At 34.6% G+C, this 25191-nt stretch overlaps 1 protein-coding gene across 1 annotated transcript; it reads left to right on the top strand.

Moving 5' to 3' along the window:
* The first annotated feature begins 11719 nt into the window (after window positions 1-11719).
* Window positions 11720-13278, top strand: LOC124091544 (septin-11). The gene has a single exon (XM_046442617.2). It carries the CDS (start codon window positions 11757-11759, stop codon window positions 13044-13046), a length of 1290 nt encoding a protein of 429 aa, XP_046298573.1. The 5' UTR covers window positions 11720-11756; the 3' UTR covers window positions 13047-13278.
* Window positions 13279-25191: the final 11913 nt, after the last annotated feature.

Below are 25191 nucleotides of genomic sequence, written 5' to 3'. Positions count from 1 at the left end.
TGAGGCTTGTCTTGGGGGTTAATGTTTTGTCCCTGGACAGCAGAACTGGAACTCTCTCTGCTTCCTGTTGCCATGTTCTGAGCTGATTATTCTGCCATGCCTTTCCACCATGATGTTCTACCTCACCTCAGGTCCAGAGTTATGTACTCAGCTAACCATAGACTAAACCTCTTAACCATGAGACAAAATAAACTTTTCCTCCTCTACCTTGTTCTGTCAGGTGTTCAGATCATAGCACCTAAAAGTTGACTAAAACAGATTGCAATATTATTTTTCCTATGTGGATATATCCATTGTTAATTTTTACTAAATTATTCAAATACTTATTATTTTATTTTTAAATACAATAAGTATATTAGTATATTATGACTATATTTTTCTAAACAACCAGACTAAAGCAGATTTGTGAAGAATGACATTTTTCATCATCTTCAATTTCATTAACATCTCAGTCAGTAAAACATAACTGTATCCTGTACCTATGTCTTCATTCAATTTGTTTTGCTTTGTTACTTAATTAAAGCATAACAGGAACTCTTGCCTTGTAGTTATTGGCAAATGGAGACATATTTTAATAGTTTTTCGGATGATTATGCATATCCTTTTTTGCTCCTATACTGAAACTCAGCAAAAGATACTTTCTTAAATGTAAATTGTAAAGTGGAATATAGAACTATATCAGTAATTTTTTCTACCCTGTTGTATAATGACTCTTTTATCTTTTATGTTTTAGATATTCTTTTATTCCATAGATGAAGTTATATCATCTTAAATTGTTTTTTTTTCAAAAAGTAAAATAGTATCTTTGCATTTATGTAAACATAATGCTCACCTTTGAAACCTATTAATAGTACCAGACCACACTTTGAGAACTGATGTCTACAGGTTCCTTTTTCATTGTTGCATATTAATTGCACAGAATGGTGGATTTCATTGTGATTTTTAGCATATGTATATAGCATAGTTTGATCAATTTCATCCCCTAAACCTCCTCTTGCCTTCCCTGCTTCCCTCTTCCTGTTCTCCTTTTTCATTCTATTGGTCTTCTTTCTACTTTTGTGATATTCTTCCCTGCCAAATGCACTCTAGCTTCTATATATAAAGGGAAATGTATGATATTTCTCTCTATGGGTCTGGCTCACCACACTGAGCAAGATTCTTTCCAATTCTACCAATCTTTCTGCAGGTGAATGGATCCTCATTGTGTACACATGCTAAAAAGGAAAAGATAAAGAAGAAAACTATAAAAGCAAAACAAAGAGGAATTTAAAAAAAAAACAGAGTTCAGTGACGTATGGCATAATTTCAGTCACTCTAATATACTATAACTAGAAAATCATAGGAGAAAGAGGGGAGAATGGAATAGAATTATATTACAAAAATGGAAATAAAATACTGAGACAGCAGGAATCACATTTTTTTATATATATATGATAAGGTAGAATTCAGAACAAAATACCTCAAAGTAGAAAAGGTTGCTTTATAATATAAGTAGCTAAAATTTATAATAATGTTATAATAGTTATTATTACTATTATTATTCTGCAGAAAATGAATAGCAATGATTTTAATAAAACAGAAACTACAAGTGATGTATGGATGAATAGAAAGAAGCATATTAATAAATAGGACTTTAGCATACCTCCTTCTTTTCAACACAGATCATATGGAAAAAAATTATAACATTATAGGAGAATTTAACAGGTAACAAGTAAAAAATATCCAAAAGATATGTAGAATTCTGTTTATATAAAATGCACTTTCTTCTCAAATGTCTATGAAACATTCACAAAATTACCTATATCTTAACCTCAATGAAAATTATGTTACATTTCAGAGTATAAAAATAATACAAACTGCATTTTTACTGCAATGGAATAAAACTAAAAATTAACATTGCCCTTTCTACCAATGTACTTTCACTTAAAAGATTAGAATAAAGCATAATACTAATTAGTTTTAGTCAAACAGAAAATGGAAAGTAAAATGACATGATTTGTTAAGTTTAGTGGTAACAAAAATGTGAAATATGAGAATCTATGATATACAACTGAGTATTAAATGAAATTAGATAACATTTAACACCTACATAAAACACTTACCTTAATAAAATAATTAAACATGTTACAAACTGTTAAAAATACAATAAAACATACTAAAAAGAAATAGAAGAAAAAATAAATAGAGGCAGAAATCAATAAGTCATAATAAATATAGAATTGATAAACAAAACCAAAATATAATTCTTAAAATGCTGACAAACTGTTAGTAAAGTCACAGTTAACCTATTAACCTAATCAAAACTAAATGGGAGGAAGCTCACATACACAAAATTAGAAACGACAAAGGGAAGATAACCATTACAGTAGAGAACTGCTAGGCTTTTCTTAATTATTTTATTAGTGCATTATACGTGTGCATAATAATTGGGTTAATTTTGACATAATCAGGCATGTATGGAATTTAATTTACCCTATTTCAATCTTCAGAGCCTCCTCTTTCTCTCCCCCTCTTCCTTCCCCTCTTACCCTTTCTGTACTCTACATCTTCCTTTCACTCATTTATTTATTTTGATTGCTGATTTATAGATATACATAAAAGTGGAATTCACTATAGTATATTTATATATGCACATAGCATAATTTTGTCAAATTTATTCCTCATTTCCTCTCTTTCCCTATTTCTCCTCCCTCACGACTCTCAGGTATTGAGGAGCATGCATACAATCCCAGTGACATGGGAGGCTTTGAGATAGGAGGATCCCAGGTTCTAGGCCAGCCTCGGTAACTTATTTTGACCCTCAGCAACTTCAGGAGATCCTGTCTCAAGGCAAATAAGAAAACAGGACTAGGGATAAAGCTCAATGGTAAAGCACCCCTGGGTTCAATATGCATTACTGCCTCAAAAAAGAAAAAAAAAAAAAAAAAAAAACATGGGGCCTGGGTTGTAGCTCAGTGGTAGAGCCCTTGCCTAGCATGTGTGAGGCACTGGGTTTGATCCCCAGCACCACATAGAAATAAACAAATAAAATAAAGGTATTGTGTCCATCTACAACTAAAGATATATTTTTTAAAAATCACTACTTTGTATAACCCTGTGTAAATAATTTTGACAACATAGATAACACTATTTTAAAATGCTGTTTAACAAAATTCACTATAGTGGAGAAAGTCTAAATAAACCACTACAGGAAATATTTTTAAGTCCTATTCCGGTAAAAAATAAATGAAAACTCAAACCACTTAGATATTTCACAGGAAGAATTCTAAGAATTTCAGTAAACTCTAAAAATAAGATTATTCCAGTATAAATTAAACTATTTGGAACATTAACAATAAATAAAACTGCCAAATTTATCTTAAAAAGCAAATGCAAATCCAAAAAACAAGCAAAAATATACTGAAAAATCATTTCTCTCTCTTATACTTTCTCCTCAACCCCTTATTTTTGGATTAGCTTCTGAATATCATAAAAAACATTCAACCTTTGATTTGGGGGACTTATTTCACCTAACATGATACTCTCCACTCTGGAAAGCAATATGGACATTGCTCAAAGAACTAAGGATGGAACACTATATGACTAAGCTATCCTACTCCCAGATACATATCCAAATGATTTAAAATCAGCATACTATAGTGATGCCGCCACATCAATGTTTATAGCAGCACAATTCACAGTAGCCAAGCAATGGAACCAACTTAGGTGTCCGTCAATAGATGAATAGATAAAGAAAATGTGGCACATAGACACAATGGAGTATTACTCAGTGATAAAGAAAAATTAAGTTATGGCATTTGTCAGTAAATGGATGAAACTGAAAACTATCATGATAAATGAAACAAAGCAGTCCCAAAATGTATATATATGAGTATGTTACATTGAATCACAACATCAAGTATATCCGCAAAACACTAGTTTGAAAAAAAAAAAAAAACAACTACAAAAATTTATAGAAAGATCACTAGAGTGGATGAAGTAGATCAGAGTGAAGGAAGAAAGGGGAGGAGAAAGTGCTAGGAACTGAGTTAAAGCAAATTATATCCATGCCTCTGTGATTATGTCAAAACATATCCTAGTGTAATATAAAACTAAGAAGAATACATAAAAAGGCAAAAAAAGAAAGAAGAAGGAAAAATTGTACACCGATTCCTAAATGTTGAAAAAATAATGAATTAAATATAAAGAGAGGGGGGAGTACAAATACAGATATAAATACTGATACACACAAACCAGGGAGGATTCATTACAAATAACCAAGGGTGGTTCAATGGTTCAATACTAAGAGATCCTTGAATATTATTCATCCTAAAGTGAAAAATCACAGAGAATGTCCACTTGTGCAAAAATCATTCCTATAAAAGCAAACTATTTCCTTACTATGATACAATATAATATCTTATGTGCATAAGAATTAGAAAAGAATTTATATTTGTATATATAGAATATTTAAAAGAACTAATATTAAAAAGTCTACAAAATATGGAAGAACTTAATTAGGAAGTTGTAAAATTAACACAGAAAAATCGATAGCTTTCACATCTATGTAAACAAAAATCATGTAGAAAATACAGTTGAAGACCCTATTTATAATAGCATAAGAGAAAACTAAATATGTAATCATAAAACTAACAAGAAATGTCTAAAGTTTATGTAAAGAAAAGTAATGCACTCCTGAAAATACAAAAGTAGACTTGAATGAGTTGAAAGACATAACATTCTTGAATAGTGCTATAAACTGAATTGTACCCCCCCACACACACACTAAAATTCATGAGAGAAAGAGATATCTCCACCATGTGATAACATGGCAAGAAGGCAGTCATCAACAATCAGGCAGTGGGAATTCACTAGGAACTTGATGGTCCAGGACACTGATTTTGGATTTCCCAGCCTCCACAGCCATGAGAAATACATGTTTGTTATTTAATTAATTCAGTGTCTGGAATTTTGTTATAGCTAACCAAACTGAATAATATATATTTTAGTACTGAAATGTAGAGTGCTGCTATAAACATAACTAAACAGGTAGAAGTGATTTTAGAACTGTGTAATGGGTAAAATCTGGAAAAGTTTTGAGGTGCGTGCTAGAAATATTGATGTAAAGGGTAATCCAGTTGAACTCTCTCATGGAAATGAGGAACATTTTATTAGAAATTGGAGCAAATGCAGTCTTTAATTTAAATAGCAAAAAAAATGGCTCTCCTGTGTTCTAGTGTTTTGCAAATGGTAGAACTTGTGAGTGATGAAATAACATATTTCTAAGCAAAGTTTTGATGGAAGTTTGGTTCAGATAAGTGATGAAGAAATAATTGTTAAAAAACAAGGATGCAGAACTTAAAGGTTGAGAGTGTTCTCAGTCTATAAATATTGCAAAATTGGAGAAAGTTTTTCTGAAGAGAATAGTAAGGGAATGACTTGGTAGAAATTTAATAAGAAAACATCGTTGCACTCAGGAATTTAATCAGCCATTTCAATAGCAAAAATAAATAGATATGTAATCATCAACAAAAATTCTGTCAATGTGAATTAATGGGACAGAAAAACAAATGAAGTGAAGCAAGTCTGTTGGACTTATTTTATCAATCAAACATAGAATGATTTGGCTGCTGATGCATGCTATTTGTCAAGAAAAGAGAAGAAGGACCCCAAAGTGACAGACAGATCATCAAGGTCATCACCCAGCAGAGTTTGGAGAACAAGACCACCTTGGGGACACAACCACTATCCAGCAGAACCTCAGAGGCGGGACTGCACTCATGTGGGTTTTGAAGGTAGGGCATCAAACCAGGGGGGACCATTCTCAATTCATAAGATCTAGTGAAATTTGTGTCAGGAAGTTATGGGCTTGCTTGGGACCCATGATGCTTTCCTTCTTTCCTATTTTTCCCTTTAGAATGGAAACGTCTACCCTATGCTGGTCCTACCATTGTTATTTTTGGAAGCACATAATTTGTATGGTTTTACAGATTCACACCTGGAAACAATCTGCCTCAGAATAAACTGTACCTGAAATTTCATCCACATAGAATTTGTATAATATTTAGATGAAATTTTGAAATTTAGACTTCAGAGTTGATAAAGGGGAAAGATTAAGATTTGAAATGGAACAAATACATTTAGTATGTGAGAAGTCCATGGATATGTGAGAATCAGAGGAAGAATACTATGTACTAAGTTCTCTTCCACCAAAATTCATGTTGAAGCTTGAATCCCCAATATGCTGACATATGGAGAATGGCCTTGAAGGAATTAACTGGGATAAAAAGAACATGATGGTAAGTCCCTTATGATGGGATTAGTAGCTTTATTGAAAAAGGGGGAAGAGAAAGGTATTTCTCTATCCACCATGTAAGAAAGTGGTTATCTGTAAGCCAGGAAGGTAACTCTCACTAGGAAATAAAAATCAGCCAGCACCTTGATTTTGGACTTCACAGCCTTCAAATTTGTGAGAAATAAATATCTACTGTTTAAGCCACCTAATCTATGGTATTTCTTATAGCAGCCAGAGTATACTAATACAAACAGGAAAATGGGAAATCATAATAATTTCAATTAACCATAAATCATTATTTTAATGCAATCTTAATAAAACTTCCATAGTTTTTTTTTTTCTGTGAAACAAGACAAAGTAATTACAAAGTTTACACAGAAGATTAAACAATCATAGCTTGGAAAACCCTTAGACAAAAGAGCAAGTGGAATATTTCAATGCCAGCTTTTAAACAGTCACTATAAAGCCTCTATAATTAAAATAATATGGCATTGAATCATAAATATATAGGCAGATTAATGGAACTGAGTAAAAAAATCCAATTAAAATATATAAATTAGCTTATGCTAAAATTGTCTTATTTTGCATTCTTCTAGAAAGAAATCCTGAGACAAATATTACAGTTCATTTGTGCAGTGATCTGAGGAAATACCAATAAGGTAGTGCAGAAGGGAAACAGGAAATGGGAACCAGTCAATTAAAGGTTTGTTATCAAACAGATTACTTCTGTGTGTATTCAGAATTTACTTCAGCTCTGTAATTCTGGAAAAAAACATATGCCTCAGGGTTATCCTACTTAAAGATTAATTTGTTAGCAAGTTTTATTAGTCATCATGGGCTACTTGTGTGGGGTATTAATTCCCAAGTATTTCCAGCCTGCCTTGTGTTGGCAGACTGGGTTCTGATATCCAAAGATTTTTCAGGTTATTAAAAGAACTCAGTTACTGGAAATCCTGGATGCACTAAGGTGGTAAGAGCAAAGGGATATAAGGAGGGTTCCTATAGTTTCTGTTTCAGATGGAAGCTCAAGTCAGTAAGGAAAATGTGGACCTCTTAATAATTGGCAAAAGGATAACTGGATAGCCATATGGTAGAGATAACAAAATGTCTCTGTTCCTCAAGCTATACAGTAGGGCAAACTCTACCGATATTAGACATTTAAGAATATAAAATGAAACTATACATGTACTAGAAGAAATATGGCTAAATTAAATTATAATTTGGGAGTATACGACTTGAAATTCAGAAACAATAATGGAAAAGATAGATTAATTTTATTATGTATTTTTAAAATTTATGTAAGAAAAGATACTCATTATAAAACAAAAACAAATGGCAAAATTAGAAAAAAATCTATACCACCAAGAAAGGTTTAACATTACTAATATGTAAGCTATTTTAATAATAGAGCAGAGCGACCAATCACATTCAAAACGGAACTAGACAAATAAGTTCTTAGTTCACAGAAAAATGCAAATAGCCTTGCTGGGTGCAATGATGCATGCCTATAACCCCAGTGGCCTGGAAGGCTGAGGCAGCAGTACTAAATTCAAGGCCAGCTTCAGCAACTTAGTGAAGCCCTAGGCAACTTAGCCAGACACTGTCTCTAAATAAAATATTTTTTTAAAAAGCTAGGGATGTGGGCTGGGGTCATAGCTCAGTGGTAGAGTACTTACCTAGGATGTGTGAGGCACTGGGTTCGATTCTCAGCACCACGTATAAATAAAATAAAACAAAGATCCATTGACAACTTTTTAAAAATGCTGGGGATGTGACTCAATGGTTAATTTCCCCGAAGTTCAATCCCTGGTACCAAAAAAAAAAAAAAAGCAAATAACCTTGATCTTGATTCTATTGTTTCTTGTGAGTGAGAACTAGGATTCTTAACTTTGGTGAAAACAGATACAGATGTAAGATCAAAGAAGTTAATTTAAAACTGTGGTCTGGAATTTGAATATTAAGTATCAGTATGAACTTATGAATTATTTTATTTTTAAAATAAATTCTTAGCTATTCTCACTGAAAATACCTAGGAATAATGACCAACCCAGGAACAAGGAGCACTCCTAGTACCTAGGTTGTGGTCTTGAAAAAAAACATTCCCTCTAAAATAAAGCGCTGTTACTTGGAGAAATTCAAGGTTTGGGGCAAGAAATGTACAAGATGAGCCTGGAACATCTTGTCATACCAGAAATAATAAAGCTATTATTAGACTACTGGGAGCTGTGTCAAAAGGACTCAGTAGCCAAATTTAACAGACTTCCACAGGTCAAAGACAGACAATTTGAACACCCATAAGAATAATAACTCTCATGGATTGAAACACATTAATTAACAGGCTCATAGTGAAAGTTTAAAAAATAAACAATTTGTCACCATTGGAAGCTGATAGTAAACAAATCCATGTTGAGAATTGGAAGAGCAAGAATCAAGATTTTCCATGCCTCTCCTTGATAAAATGTATCCCAGGGTAACTAAAAAAAATCTATATGAGATGAAGTAAAGTTTCTCATTGTAGAAGTAGGTCAGATAATAAACCAAGAAGGAATGTTATAATTAGAATATCACTATTTTGCAACCCTAATTTATTAATGTATTTACACATTTAACATAATGAGCTGCTAACAGATAGACAGCCAGAAATACATAATGTATAGCCCTGAAGGAAGACTGTAACACCAATATTGCAGTATCCCTGCCTCTCTAAGAAAATAAAGTGAAATTGAATCTGATCAAGTCTTTAGATACATGAACCTATTTACTGGAAATACAGAGAGGAGAAGAACTTATCAAACGATACTTGTTTGAGCAAAAAATGAAAATACTTGTTTGAGCAAAAAATGAAATCTGCATTAGGAAATTCTATGAGATAAACGACCTACTTGTTTATCAATAATGTTCAATAAATATAGTGAAAAATGGAAAAATGAACCAGAAATCTACCAATTAAAAGATACCAGAAATATATTAATGAATCAATCTATGGACTTTATTTGGATCTTGATTCAAACAACTGCTAAAAGTATATCATAATTTTTATGAGATAATTAGAAATTTAATACTGTATATTTGGTGGTTTTAAGTAGTTATTAATTTTTATGAGTGATAATAGTATCTTGGTATAATGAATATAGTTCTATTTTCTAAAAATAAACAATAAAATTTTATAGGGGATATGTAATTCTGAGATCTGCTTCAAAATCATAAGAGTTGGGTGTGGAGGTAGACAATAAATGGAAGTAGGCCCTACAGTGTATGAAGTCAACCACTTTCTTACCAGCTCCTTCAATTTCTTTTCCCAGTTGTCTGGGACTGCTGATCAAAATATAAACAAAAACAAACTTCTCTAGGATCAATTTAACTATTCCCCTTCATTGTTCCTATTCTCAGAGCTAAAGGAGAAAACCATGAGCATGAAAATTAGCATTACCACAATTTTCACAGCCTGTTAAAACTGGAACTATCCTTTTATAGTTATCCATTTAACACTCTTTGCAAGACTCTCTTCTGCTTTTCTAATTATTTGAAATCCACTTTCATCAATTAATTCCATTCCATGCAATTCCTAATCCTGTGGATTTTGAGTTAGAAATCTCATGAACTTACCTGCTTCTCAACCAAAGAGTTTTAAAAATCTTAACCCACTGGTATAATATTAAAAGTTGTTGAAGCAGGAGACTGTGGCGCACCCCTGTAATCCCAGTGACTGGGGAAGCTGAGACAAGAGGATTGTGAGTTCAAAGCCAGCCTCAGCAATGGCAAGCTGAGGTACTAAGCAACTCACTGAGACTCTGTCACTAAATAAAATACAAAATAGGGCTGGAGATGTGGCTCAGTGGCTGAGTGCCCGTGAATTCAATCTCTGGTACCCCTCCAAAAAAAGTTGTTGAAGGTATGGCATCAAAAGTACACAGGAGTATTTGAAGTGTCAACACTGAAATATCTGGTGCAGTCTCTTTCCACAGGGCTCTGAGACACTAGTTCTTGGTTAAAAATGGGAATTCTGGATAGAATCTGATTGCAGAAATTCAGGAAAACTTTGACTAAAACAGAAACTATATATAAATTATAGTCATTTAAAATGGCTATGGCTGATTTTTCAAAAGTGAAAGATGTGTTGAAAGTTTATGAAAAGAATAATACATCTGCAAGGAAATTTGGTCATTTCTGTGGCATGCAAAATAAAGTACAGGCACAACATTTTTTTTTTAACCATGGGTTGAACCATGGGTGTTTAACCACTGAGCTGCATGCCCAGCCCTTTTAATGTTTTTTTTTTAATTTTTTAATTTGTTCTCTGTATACATACATGACAGTAAAGTATATTTTGATATATTACACATATATGGAGTATAACTTATTCTAATTAGGATCACATTCTTGTGGTTATAAATGATATGGAGTTATACCAGTTGTGTTCATATATGAACATAGGAAAGTTATGTCTGATTTGTTCTACTGTCTTCCCTATTCCCATTCCCAGTCCCTTTCCTTCATTCCCATTTGTCTAATATAATGAACTCCTACTCTTCCCTCACCCTCCATTATTGTATGTTAGCATCCACATATCACAGAACATTCAGCCTTTGGTTGTTTTTTGGGGATTGGCTTATTTCACTTAGCATGATAATCTTCAGTTCCACCCTTTTACTGGCAAATGCCATAATTTCATTTTTCTTTATGGCTAAGTAAAATTACATTATGTATGTATACCACATTTTCATTATCCATTTATCTGTTGAAGGGCACCATAGTTGGTTCTGTACTATTTTTTTTTTTTTAATTTTGGGTCAGGGTCTCTCTGATTTGCTTAATACTTTGCTAAGTTGCTAAGGCTTGCCTTGAACTTGTGATCCTCCTGCCTCAGCCTCCAGAGTCACTGGAATTACTGGTGTGTGATACCACACGCAGCCTAGGCATACCTTTTTAATGTGCTTCACAAACACTGTTTTTTTTTTTTTTAAATGAAGATTTTGGCAAACCTGCATTGAGCAAGACCACAGGTGCCATTTTTTTCAAAAGCATGTGCTCACTTGCTGTTTCTGTGTCATATTTTGGAATTCTAGGAATATTTCAATCTTTTTAGCTATTATTTTATATGTTGTGGTATCTGTCATCAGTGGTCTTTGATGTTACTATTAAAATTGCTTTGAAGTGCCAAGATCCTCACCCATTTAAGAGAGTGAATTTAATTAAGATGTTTTGTGTATTGACTGCTCCACTGAGCCTCTCTTTCCTCATCTCTGTCCCACTCCACAGGCTTTCCATTTATTTCAGATAAAACTATATTAAACTAAACCAATTAATAACCCTACAATGACTTTTAAGTGCTCAAGTGAAGGGAATACACACACATCTTTCACTTTAAATAAAAACTGAGAAATGGGGGAGGCGAGACGGAGCCCAGGCGCTAGCTGCAGCCTTGAGTGTCGTTCCAGAGCACCCAACCGGAGCCGGAGCCTGAGCCGCAGCCGCAGCCGCGATGGCCATGGCGGTGGGGAGACAGTCTAATGAAGAGCTTCGAAACTTGTCCCTTTCTGGCCATGTTGGATTTGACAGTCTCCCGGACCAATTGGTCAACAAGTCTACTTCTCAAGGATTCTGTTTCAACATCCTGTGTGTTGGTGAGACAGGCATTGGCAAATCCACATTAATGGATACTTTATTCAACACCAAATTTGAAAGTGACCCAGCTACACACAACGAACCAGGTGTCCGGTTAAAAGCCAGAAGTTATGAGCTTCAGGAAAGCAATGTACGGCTGAAGCTAACCATTGTTGACACCGTGGGATTTGGAGACCAGATAAATAAAGATGACAGCTATAAGCCAATAGTGGAATACATTGACGCCCAATTTGAGGCCTACTTGCAAGAGGAACTGAAGATTAAACGTTCTCTCTTCAACTACCACGACACGAGGATTCACGCCTGCCTCTACTTTATCGCCCCCACGGGACATTCACTGAAGTCTCTGGACCTGGTCACCATGAAGAAGCTGGACAGTAAGGTGAACATTATTCCAATAATTGCAAAAGCAGACACGATTGCCAAGAATGAATTGCACAAATTTAAAAGTAAGATCATGAGTGAACTAGTCAGCAATGGCGTCCAGATATACCAGTTCCCTACAGATGAAGAAACGGTGGCAGAGATTAATGCAACGATGCGTGTCCACCTCCCATTCGCAGTGGTTGGCAGCACCGAAGAAGTGAAGATTGGCAACAAGATGGCAAAGGCCAGGCAGTACCCCTGGGGCGTGGTACAGGTTGAGAATGAAAACCATTGTGATTTTGTGAAGCTGCGGGAGATGCTGATTCGCGTGAACATGGAAGACTTGAGAGAACAGACACACACCCGCCATTATGAGTTGTACCGGCGCTGTAAGCTTGAGGAGATGGGATTTAAGGACACTGACCCTGACAGCAAGCCCTTCAGTCTTCAGGAGACCTATGAAGCAAAAAGGAATGAATTCCTGGGAGAATTGCAGAAGAAAGAAGAAGAGATGAGACAGATGTTTGTTATGAGAGTGAAGGAGAAAGAGGCTGAACTTAAAGAGGCAGAGAAAGAGCTCCACGAGAAGTTTGACCTTCTAAAGTGGACACACCAAGAAGAGAAGAAGAAAGTGGAAGACAAGAAGAAGGAGCTCGAGGACGAGGTGAACAATTTCCAGAAGAAGAAAGCAGCAGCGCAGCTACTACAGTCCCAGGCCCAGCAGTCTGGGGCCCAGCAAACCAAGAAAGACAAGGATAAGAAAAATGCAAGCTTCACATAAAGCCTGGCAAGCCAAGGATGTTCCCGCATTCACCTGCTTTTGCAGTAATAGTGTATCTCTGCCATCTGTGTCCTTTTGTTTTATTTTGTTTTGCCCTTCCCCAAACACCAATAACTCTTAACTCATTTTGCTGAATGTTGTCGGGTGGTGGAAAACCATAGAACAAGGGAATAACAGCAAAGGCTCTGTGCAGCTGGACTTTGTTTCTGGAAATTAAATGATTTGCCCTTTTTATGCCTGTTCCGAATGGCAGCGGGAAGCATGCCTGTTACTTGTATGTCGCTTTGGATCGAGGAAAGTGGGTAAAATGCTACCTGTACGTCTGATGTGAAAACTTCTCACCGCCTCAGCAGCTGAACTAAAACCCTGAATAGCCATGAAAAAAAAAAAAAAAAACTGAGAAATGATCTGTCTTAGTGAGGAAAGAAAATCATAGGCTGAGATTAGGCAAAAGCTGTCTCCTTTGCCAAACAGTAAGTCAAATTATCAATGCAAAAGAAAATTTCCTGAAGGAAATTAGATAGGTTACTTCAGTTAACACATAAATGATCAGAAAATGAAACAGCCTTACTGTTGACATAGAAAATTGTATGCTGATCTAGATATAAGATCAAACCAGCTATAATATTCTGTTAAATTAAAGTCTAATCTATAGCAAGACTCTAACTCTTCAATTCTGTGAAGACTGAAAGAGGTGAGGAAGGTGCAGAAAAAAAATTTGCAGTTAGCAGAGGTTAGTTCATGAAGTTTAAGGAAAAAAAAAATGTCTCCAAAAGATAAAAGTACAAAGTGAAACAACAAATATTGCCATAGAAGTTGTAGTAAGTTTCCAGATGATCTGGCTAGTAAAATTGATGAAGGTGGGTATATTAAACAAAAATTTCAATGTAGATGAGACAGTCTTATATTGCAAGAAGAGGCCATATAGGGCTTCCATAGCTAGAGCAGAGAAATGAATGTGAGGCATCAAAGTTTTGAAGGATAACTCTCTTTTAGGGCTTAAGTGTTGGCAACTTCAGGATGGATTCAATGTTCATCTATTTCAATTTAACTTTTATTCACCATTTAGAAAAACACAAGGGCCTGTAAGAACTGGGGCCTAAATCTGTTGTGCCCATCCTCTACAATTGGAACAACAATACCTGGATGAGTGCACACTTGTTTTAGCACAGTTTCTTGAATATTTTAAGCCTATAATTAAAACCTACTGCTCAGAAAAAAATATTGCTTTCAAAATATTACTGTCATTAACAACCATAAGAATGGGATCAAAAACGTAATGGGTTGCATCCCATGTATGTATAATGTGTCAAAATATACCCTACTGTCAAGTATATCTAAAAAAAAAAAAAAAAAAAAACAACAAATTAAAAAAAGAATGAAAGAACACTGTACCTGGTTACCCAAGAACTCTGGTTGAGCTGTGAAATTAGACTAATTTTTTTTCATGTCTGATAAAACATCTGTTCTGCAATATATGTATCAAGAAGTAATTTCAATGTTTAAGTTTTATTTAAGAAATAGCACCTCATAAGGCTATAGCTGAAATAGATATGATTCCTCTGATAGATCAGGGGAGAGTAAACTGTGAACATTCTAGAAAGAATTCACCAGGGTCTCACTAAGTTGCTGAGGCTGTATATGAATCTTCCTTTCATAGACTTCTGAATTATTGTGATCACAGTTGTCTACAACAGCTCTTGGCTTTCCTTTTTTTCTTTCTTTTTTTCAGGCCTGAGGATTGGACCCAGGGACTTGTGCATGATAGGCAAATGATCTATCACTGAACTGCACATCCCCAGCTCAGTAATATTTATTCACATAAAACTAGGGATGGGTAATTGAGAATTTCCTACTATGCATCAGCATTTAGTGCTTAGGAGAGCTTTTGGACACACATACAACTTTTATAGCCATACACATTCCACATATACCCTTTCAATGTTGCAAAAAATGAACATATTACTATGACCGAAAGACATACTTCATCTATAAAAATATGAAGTGAAAATATATAAATATAAATTTCTGCTTAGTCATCAGTTTCATTTTATTTAGATTTGATGTAGACATCCAGTGAATTAACTGAATTCACTATATGTCCAAGATATTCTTTTTAACCAGTACAAGATTTTAAGTTGCTTAGAGGTCTTGAAAATTATCTCCAAGTTGATATACCCTAAAGCAGGGTGCTGAAATGAAGCTTACCAGAATAATGATTTGATTTGTTTAAATGAACATTTTACAATTTTTCGTAATCTTAACAGCAAGTAGAAATACTGCTAGCTTAATTGTCAGTAAACCTGTATAAGTTGAGGAAAAAACATATCCAAGCATAATAAAAACTGTTTTCTTATATTTTACTTAACACTGACATTCAGAGAAGAAAACAACTATTTTCATAAAGCTACAATTGTAGATTGCTCTCATTTGCTAAATTTCACCTAAAATATGAAAACCTTGATTTGTAAAACATTTCTAAGTCAGTTTCCTCAAGAATAATATTTTTACCACATGGAAATTTTTAAATACTCAATTTCCTTAATTTCTTGGAATCTTAGAAATATTCATTTTACCTAAGTTCTATTTTTCTCTATCGGCTATACAAAATAGAAATCCTTTAATTTAAGGGACTTTATGATATAATTTATTTTTAGGCAAAATTAATTGCTTTCACTTATTGTATTAAAGTGATAGAATTTATTAACATCATATGGAGGTAGAAATATCACATACATAATGAGAGGTCAAGAACTTTATGAATTACAGGCACCTGGATAAAGACACATAAAGAGGGTTTATAGCTTCAATTCTAAAATTTCAGCACAAAATTTTATCAGTCCAGCCAGGTGCTATGGCACATATCTATGATCCTAGCAACATGTGAGGCTGAGGCAGGACTCACATGTTCAAGGCCAACCTCAACAATTTGGTGAGACTCTGTCTCAAAATTTTTTAAAAAAATAAAGAAGGTTGAGGATGCCTCAGTATTTAGCTCAGTGATAAAGCACCACAGTGTTGAACTCTTCATTATAAAAGAAAGAAAGAAAAAGGAAAAATGAAAGGAAGAAAAGAGGGAATGAAGGAAGGAAGAAAGAGAGTGAGTTACTAGTACAGATATTAAAGAGCCCTTCTTACTAATGATTTTAGCTCAAAGTGGACAAGTAAGCAAAACAAACATAAATAACAACCACAATTAAGATTCTCTGTTCTCACTGAACAGAGAATAAATGCCTGTAAACTATTAACCCACTTATAGAAAACATTGATGAGATTAGAAAACCCAAAATTCCAATATATAGTCTGTAAAACCAAATTCCCAATAATTGTTACCACCAATGGGATATACCTTATCAACTATAAATAAACCAAAACCACACCAAAATACAAAACACAAAACTAGAAGAGAAGAAAATTATAAATCAAGATAAAGTTGTTTAACCACTGAGCCACATCCCCCCAGCCCTTTTTTTATATTATATTTAGAGACAGGGTCTCACTGAGTTACATAAGGCCTTGCCAAGTTTCTGAGGCTGTCTTTGCACTCATAATCCTCCTGTCTCAGTCTCCCAAACTGCTGTGGCATGTGTCACCACACCTAACAGTTTTTAAACTGCCCATGAGATGCACATCTCTTTTTAGAAAGTTTACCTGGCTTTGTTTAGTCCTTTGGGCATCTCTGGAAAACCAATAAAAATTTTTCGTGAAAAAAAGTAAAAACATGACTCATACAGATATTAAACACATGTTACATATTTTATTTAATCATGAAAGAATAAGGCAGATGAGATTACCGGTTAAAAAGAAACTGCGAAGAACAAACACATTAATAGATAAGGAAAATTAAAATGAATGTGCAAATGGAGGTAAAAACTTTTTCAATAGGGGTGGAAGTGAGAAAGGGAAGTCTATTGGACTCCTACTGCACAGGACATAATTTGCAACTTTATAAACAATTATTATTTCCATTATTATCAGTTATTTACAATTTACATGGTTGTAAAATATTTCCCAGATTCAGATAACCCAGAAGGGTGTTCTATAGATGGTACACAATGCATAGTTTTCCATTGAGTCACATTTTTTTCTGCACAGTGTGTGGTCTCTAACTCTTGTCAAACCCAGGTTTAAATCCCTACTATCACTGCTAACTAGCTGTACAACCTATATCAAGGTCCTTTACTCTTCCTCGGTTTTTTCATCTATAAAATTATAATAAGGATACCTTTCTCCTTGGGTTAAAAAGTTTAATGAAATATCCAAATAAAGAGTGCCTGTCATAGCAGAGGTTTCCATCCTCATCTCAGATAAAGTAGACTTCAAGCCAAAGTTAACCAGAAGAGACAAAGAAGAACATTTCATATTTCTTAAGGGAAGTATATATCAGCAAGACATAACAATTATAAATATTTTTGTTTGTTTGATGAATATAGATGCTCCCCAAACAATGAGCATCTATGTGCATCAAAAAATCCCTCCTCAATTTCTAGAATCAAAAAGAACACAACACAATAATAATGGGTGACTTTAATACACTCTCTCACTATTGGACAGATCTTCTAAACAAAAATCAAGAAAATATAGAACTGAGTAACACAATCAATAATTTAGACTTAACAGGCATAGATAGAATATTTCTTCCATCAATGAGCAAATATATTTTCTTCTCATCAGTACATGACTACTACTCTAAAATACACCATATCTATGCCACAAAACAACTCTTAGTAAATACAAAAAAAAAAAAAAAAAACAGAGATAATACCCTGCATTCTATCAGTTCACAATGGAAAGAAATTAGAAATCAATGATAAAATAAAAAATAGAAGCTACTCTAACAAACGGAGATTAAATAATACACTATTGCATGATGAACGGACAATAGAAGAAATCAAGGATCAAATAAAAAATCTTAGAGGTAAATGAGAACACTGATACAACACATCAAAACATATCTCTGGGACACTATGAAGGCAGTACTAAGAAGAAAGTTCATTGCAATGAGTGCATTCATTTAAAGAATAAAAAGTTAACAAATAAATGACCTAACACTACATCTTAAAGCCCTAGGGAAAAAAAAAAGAACAAATCAACACCAAAAGCAGTAGAAGACAGGAAATCATTAAAATCAGAGCTGAAATTAATGAAATTAAAACAAAAGAAACAATTGAAAAAATGGACAAATAAAAAAGTTGGTTCATTGAAAAAATAAATAAAATAGATAAACCCCTGGCCATGCTAATGAAGAGAAAAAGAGAGAAAATAAAATTAATAAAATACAAGATGAAGAAGGAAATAGCACAATGGACACGTCTGAAATACAGAAGATAATTAGAAACTATTTTGAAAATTGATACTTGAATAAAATAGAAAATATCAAAGACATCAACAAATTCCTAGAGACATATTACCTACCCAAACTGAATGAGGAGGTCATACATGCTTTAAACAGATCAAATTCAAAAAATGAAGTAGAAAATGCCTTCAAAAGATGGAAATATTTTCCATGCTCCTGGATAGAAAGAATTAATATTGTCAAAATGGCCATACTATCAAAAGTGTTATACAGATTTAATGTAATTCCAATTAAAATCCCAATGACATTCTTCATAGAAGTAGAAAAAGCAATCATGAAATTTATTTGGAAAAATAAGAGAGCAAGAATACTTAAAGCAATCCTTAGCAAGAAAAGTGAAGCAGGAGGCATCACAATACCAAAACTTAAACTATACTACAAAGCTATAGTAACAAAATGGCATGGTATTGGCATGAAAATAGACTTGTAACCAATGGTACAGAATAGAGGACACAGAGATCTTGCCATCTTCTGAGGTTTTCTTCAATTTCTTTCTTTAGTGTTTTGTAGTTTTTGTTGTAAAGGTCTTTCACCTCTTTTCTTTGATTCCCAGGTACTGTTTTTTTTTTTTTTTTTTTTTTGAGGCGATTGTGAATGGGATAGTTTTTCTAATTTCTCTGTCAATGAATTCATTGCTGATATTTAGGAATGTGTTTGATTTATGGGTGTTGATTTTATATCCTGCTAGTTTGCTGTAAACATTTATTAGTTCTCAATAAATACAGTTATCTCATACTAGACAAAGGCACCAAAAACATATATTGGAGAAAGGATATCCTCTTCACAAATCGTCCTGGAAAAACTGGGAAACCATATGTAGCAAAATGAAATTAAACCTCTATCTCTCCCCCTGCACAAAAATCAACTCAAAGTGCTTCAAAGAACAGAGACCTTGCATCTAATAGAAGAAAAGGTAGGACCAAATCTTCACTATGTCAGCCTAGGATCTGACTTCCTTAAGAAGACCCCTAAAGCACAAGAAGTAAAATCAAGAATCAATAAAAGGGATGCATTCAAATTAAAAAAAAAAAGCTTTTTCTCTGAAAAGGAAACAATCAATAATGTGAGGAGAGAGCCTACAGATTGGGACAAAATGTTCACCACATGCATCTCCAATAAAGCATTAATCTCTAAAATATATAAAGAACTAAAAAAAAACTTAACACCAAAAAACAAATAATCCAATAAATAAATGGGCTAAGGAACTGAAAAGACACCTCACAGAAGAAGAAATACAACTGATCAACAAATATATGAAAAAGTGTTCAACATCTCTAGCAATTAGGGAAATGCAAATCAAAAGATTTCATCTAACTCCAGTCAGAATGGCAAGTATCAAGAATATAGGCAACAATAAATGTTGATGAGCATGTGGGGGAAAATGTACACTCATATATTGCTGGTGAGACTGCAAATTGGAACAATGACTATGGAAAGCAGTATGGATATTCCTCAGAAAACTTGGAATGGAATCACCATTTGACCCAGCTATTCCACCCCTTGGTTTATACCCAAAGGACTTAAAATCAGTATAGTACAGTAATGCAGTCACATCAATATTTATAACAGCTCAATTCACAATCGCTAAAGTATGGAACCAACCTAAGTGTCCTTCAATAGATGAATGGATAAAGAAAATGTGATATATATATTTTTCAATGAAATATAACTCAACTTTAAAGAAGAATGAAATTATGGCACTTGCCAGTAAATGGATGGTGTTGGAAAATGTCATGCTAAGTGAAATAACCCAATTCCAAAAAACCAAAGGCCAAATGTTTTCTCTAATATGTGGATACTAATTCACAATAAGGGAAGGGGCACTAGAGAAGAACAGAATTACCTTAGATTAGGTAGAGGGAAGTGAAGGGAGGGGAGGGGAGGGGATGTAGGGATAGGAAGGATAGTAAAATGAAGCATGAAGCAGACTTTATTACTTTATGTATATATGTCACTATATGACCAATGTGATTCTACAACATGTACACTCAGAAAAATGAGAAATTATATACCATCTATATATGATATACCAAAGTACATAAATTCATTATACTGTCATGTATAACTAATTAAAACAAATAATTTTTTTAAAAAAAAAGAAAGTAATAGGTGTCAAAAAGACACCAAAGGCAGCTTGAAAGGACTCCTACAGTCTACCCTGGGACCAAGCCAAGCATCAAAAGGAATAACGACAGGAGTGAAATATAATAGGTTGGACAAAAATGAGTCCATACAAAAACAGGAAGGACAAAGAGAAGAAAGGAAGAAAAGAGGCTAGGTTGTAGTTGAGTGGTAGAGCACTTGCCCAGCACATGTGAGGTACTGGGTTCAATCATCAGCACCACATAAAATAAATAAGTAAAACAAAGATATTGTGTCCATGTTCAACTAAAAAAAAAAAAAAAGAAAGAAAGGAAGAAAAGAAGGTCTCTTCTTTACAAACGAATGCCAACAACTAAATATAGAAAAACTGGTTTACGGCCAGCATAGAATTAATATGTTCTGGCAGTGACAGCAGTAAATGCAGAAGTTATTAGGTGGATGGCCATGAAGATACAGTTCTTTCCCACAGTGTCCACAGTTTAGATGTTAATTATAAAGGCAAAAAGGTAGCTTACACCAGAGAAATCCAGGAGATGCCACCTTAACCAGACAGACACACTCATTATCAATGATAGAAAACACTGTCCTCATGTGCCCATGTGGCAATACCTACACCTTGCAAAAAAAATATTTAGCCTAAATAAAAGTGTGCTTGAAAAAATCCAAATTGTGGAGAAATAGGCTGGACCTTTCAAAAATGTTTAGATAAGAGGCAAAAAGTTGGGTGAGTCATTTGAACCTGAAGGAGACTGAAGCCCTGACACCCAAAGCCAACACCAGTTTGGGGGGAACAACTCACAGTACATTATCAGAGATATTGAGAAATGCAGACCACGTGCTATGTAATGGTCTTGTATGAAGGGTAAGCTTCCTGGCAGCCAACTATGTGTGGTTATGTGGGAGAATGCCCTTGCTGTATGATAAACCTGTGGAGGCATTTCAAGATGCAGTGTCATCAGATCTCCAGGGGACTTTCAAATTCTCTGGGGGAAGGTTGAGGGACAGAAAAGGAGGGAGGCAAATGTGCCAAAATGGGAACGTTTAGTGACCAGGATGAATAGAAACAGGTACTCTCTATACTGTTCTCGCAACTGTGGTAAAGGTTTTATAGTTGTTCAAAATAAGGTGGAGAAAGAAAGCAAACTAGGTTTGAATTCCAGCTTATCGTCACATACTGTCTTGGTAGGAAAGAAGCTAGATTTCCTTTAATTTATTCAGCTAGAATAAGCTAGCCTTGACTTAAGGTGCAAGAAATACAAGTTCCGAGTCCTTTCACCAGAACCAGGCCTAAGCATCCCAGAGCAACATCCCACAGCCAGCTCAGTCACAGAGCTGGAATATGTGCACAAGAAATAAGCAGAAGACAGCTGCCCCAGTGATTACTTTTCTTGATCTTCCTTATTCCAAAACAAAGGGCTCCAAGAATCTCGTAGATGAGGAAGAAGAAGGAGAGATCCTTGTAATAGACTTCCGCTCCTTGGAATTTGGAAAACAGTAGCTATAATATGGTTTTCTTGGATATAAGTTTTGACTCTGCAATAATATTTTCCTATCTCACAGAACTCAGACTGAGTTTGGGCCTGTTTTAACAGGGAGACATTACAACAGGGCTGGTGAATGTACAGTGCCAGGCCCCTTCTGTTTTTTGTTTGCTTAGCCTACAGAGTTACAAAATGTTTTAAGTAGCTATAACTTTCAAAAGTCACAAAAGTTCACACAAAATTCCAAATTTCCACCTAGTCATGGAGTACTTAGGGCCCGGCAGTACTAAGTCCATATTCCCTCAGCAACAATCAGCTGTAACTGGTGTGAGCTGCTCTGTGTGGAGGGAGAGTGTGTGCTCTGGTTCCCACCTTCCCCACCACTCTGTCCTCTAGCTGATGCATGTATTCATTCATGTGTTCATTTTTATTGTCTGCCCAGTCTCTGGGGACAGCTGAGTCGGAAACAAGAGAGCCTATATCAGGGGAGTGAGCAAATGCTTCCATGGGGATCAATCCACATAGCATGAAGTACAGAATGGTGGGTGCTTACAACAGGTTAGGCTCATAACAGTTTTTGATAGGTTCGGAAACTTCATCTGTTACCGGCTGAACTGTGCCCTCCAAAAGTTCACATGTTAAATCCCGCAGAACGTGACCTTGTTTTGAAAGAGAAGAATTTCAAATATAAGTTGAGGTCATTCTGGAGTAAGGCAACTCCCTAATCCAATATGACTGGTGTCCTTATTTTTAAAAAATGGGGGCATGTCTGGACACAGGGAGAATGCCATGGGAACATGAAGGAAGAGGTGTGTCAACGTGGCTAAAGACACATTGCCAAAGATCAACATCCAACACAAGAAACAAGGGGAAAATAGCAAAACAGATTCTCTCTCATGGTCCTCAGGAGGAATAAGCCCTACTGACACCTTGACCTTAGACTTGCAGCCTCCAGAACTACCAGACAATAAAATCCTGTTGTTTAAGTTCCCCAGCCCCGCTCCTATCATCTGCAATACTTCATTACAGCAGCCACAGGAAGGTCTTACACCCTTCAGTGGCTGCTCACACAGTGGTGGGTGGAGTGGGTCAGATCCTAGTGACAGACTGCTAGGGGTGCCCCTGCCGTCTACTATTTCTATGGCCTGGTCAAAATCCTGAAAATACTGTCCCTGTCGCCTCACCTTACAGTAACAGTGACCCTCGTAGGGCTGCTGTGCAGGTGAATTTTCATATTTGATGTCATGGTATGGGTATGAGGTATCCCCAAAAAGCTCATGTGTGAGACACTGCAAGAATGCTAAGAGGTAAAATGATTGGGTTATGAGGGCAACTGAAAGCAGATGGGGTGTGGCTGGAGGAGCTGGGTCACTGAGAGTGTGCCTTTGGGGTGTATATTTTGTCCTCATCGAGTGGTGGTCTCTCTCTTTCTACTTTCTGATCACCACGTCCTGAGCCATTTTTCTCCACCACACATTTCTGCTATTATGTTTTGCCTCTCCTTAGGCCCCGAAGTATGGAATTGGCCTTTTATGGACTGAGACCTCTGAAATCATGAGCTCCAAAATAAATATTTCCTCCTCTAAAAAAAAAAGAGAATGTCTATCATATAGTACTTTCAATATTTAATATTGTTATTTGTTAATTAATGAATTTTTAATATATTGACACTCTTGTAACTTTTGTCATAATCTCATAATCCTATGTTATGAGAGGCGGCATGATATACTGGAAAGAGTACAGATTTTTAGATTCAAACATATCTGAGTTGATATACAGATTCAAATACTTATCAATGGTATAACATTTAGCAAGAGATTTACTATTATTCTTAGTTTTCTTGTGCAAAACAGGATAATACTATCTCATAAGATTGCTGGAAGAATTGAACAAACAACATAGCATCATGTTTGTTCCATAGTGAATGGTAAATGTAGGCAGTTTTCATTTCATTATTGTTATTTAAATATCTATACAGGTAATACAGCTTCAAACCTAGCCTTCCAATAACAGGACCTTCACCATTCTACTTTAAGCAGCACTCTCACGTGTCTATACCTTGATTTTAATTCTGTCCAACTTCAAAGAAATTAAGTTTAATATGCGAGTATGTCTCTAACTTATTATTTTACCAATTCCTTTATGATATTGCTTCCTTAAAACCTGCTTTTTAAACTCCAAGTCCCACATTTATTCCATCACTTATATAATTATGAGCAGTAATATGATTTCTCTTTTTTCCCCAAGATTATCTTGAGCCCCAGGATTTATCATCTGAACTTTTTTCTCAAATTTTCCTGTACACATTTACCTTTCTTTTGTAAGTTATTTCTCAGAAATGATCCATTCTTTCACCTAAATTATAAATCTAAGATTCAACAATTCTTCCCTTTCACATCTATAACTGCTTCTTTCACATGAAAAAAACATTTCTCAAATTATAATCTTCTCTCCATTCCTACATGTATCATTTTCAGAGCTTCCTATTACTTGTCTTTTTCCTCTCCAATTTAAATCTGACCAGGTTAAAGACCAGATTAAAAACTCTTCAATAATTCTCCAATACTTGGAGAGTAGTATGCTGATGTTAGTTCTTTTTGAAAAAATAACAAAGAGTGAGATAGCTGAATCATATGGTGGTCCATTCTTAGACTTTTGAGGAATTATTATTTTTTATTTATTTTTGAGACAGGTCACTTACAAGTGCTTACAGCACTTACAAGTGCTGGTGTTGAACTCATGATCCTTCTGCCACAGACTCCAAGGTAGCGGAATAACAGGCATACATACTGAACCCGAGCTGAAACTTTTAATTTAATTCCATTTAAACTTACATTGCCATATGTTACTAATGACTTTTGTATTATACAACACAATTCTAGAAAATTTGAGTACCTCTGTTCTCACCCATTGAGTCATATATTTACTGAGGTAACTGTGCTCAAAACATGTTTATTCCAATTATATTTGTTGTAATAATAAATTATATAACATATAATATAAAATACATAATTATATAAGTTGTGTAAATATTACTAAATATCATCTAAATTGTTGGAATAAGTGCAAAATGGAAGATATATGTAAAGTAAAAATTTTGGAAATAATCAATAAATATCATTAAATGATTTTTCTCTCATATTAAGTGTGAGTGATGCAAGTGTAAGAAAATGGATGCTATGTGCTATCATCACAAAAAATGATA

This window comes from Marmota monax, unplaced genomic scaffold (genome assembly GCF_021218885.2).
Source record: "Marmota monax isolate L192 unplaced genomic scaffold, Marmota_monax_Labrador192_F-V1.1 WCK01_AAM20220418_F8-fsc00212, whole genome shotgun sequence".
Classification (NCBI taxonomy): Eukaryota; Metazoa; Chordata; class Mammalia; order Rodentia; family Sciuridae; genus Marmota; species Marmota monax.
The sequence above is the reverse complement of the archived record's forward strand: the minus strand, read 5'-3'. Positions and strand labels throughout refer to the sequence as shown.

Excerpts from the sequence above, each read along its gene's own strand:
- LOC124091544 (XM_046442617.2), top strand. The coding sequence starts at position 11,757 with ATGGCCATGGCGGTGGGGAGACAGTCTAATGAAGAGCTTCGAAACTTG.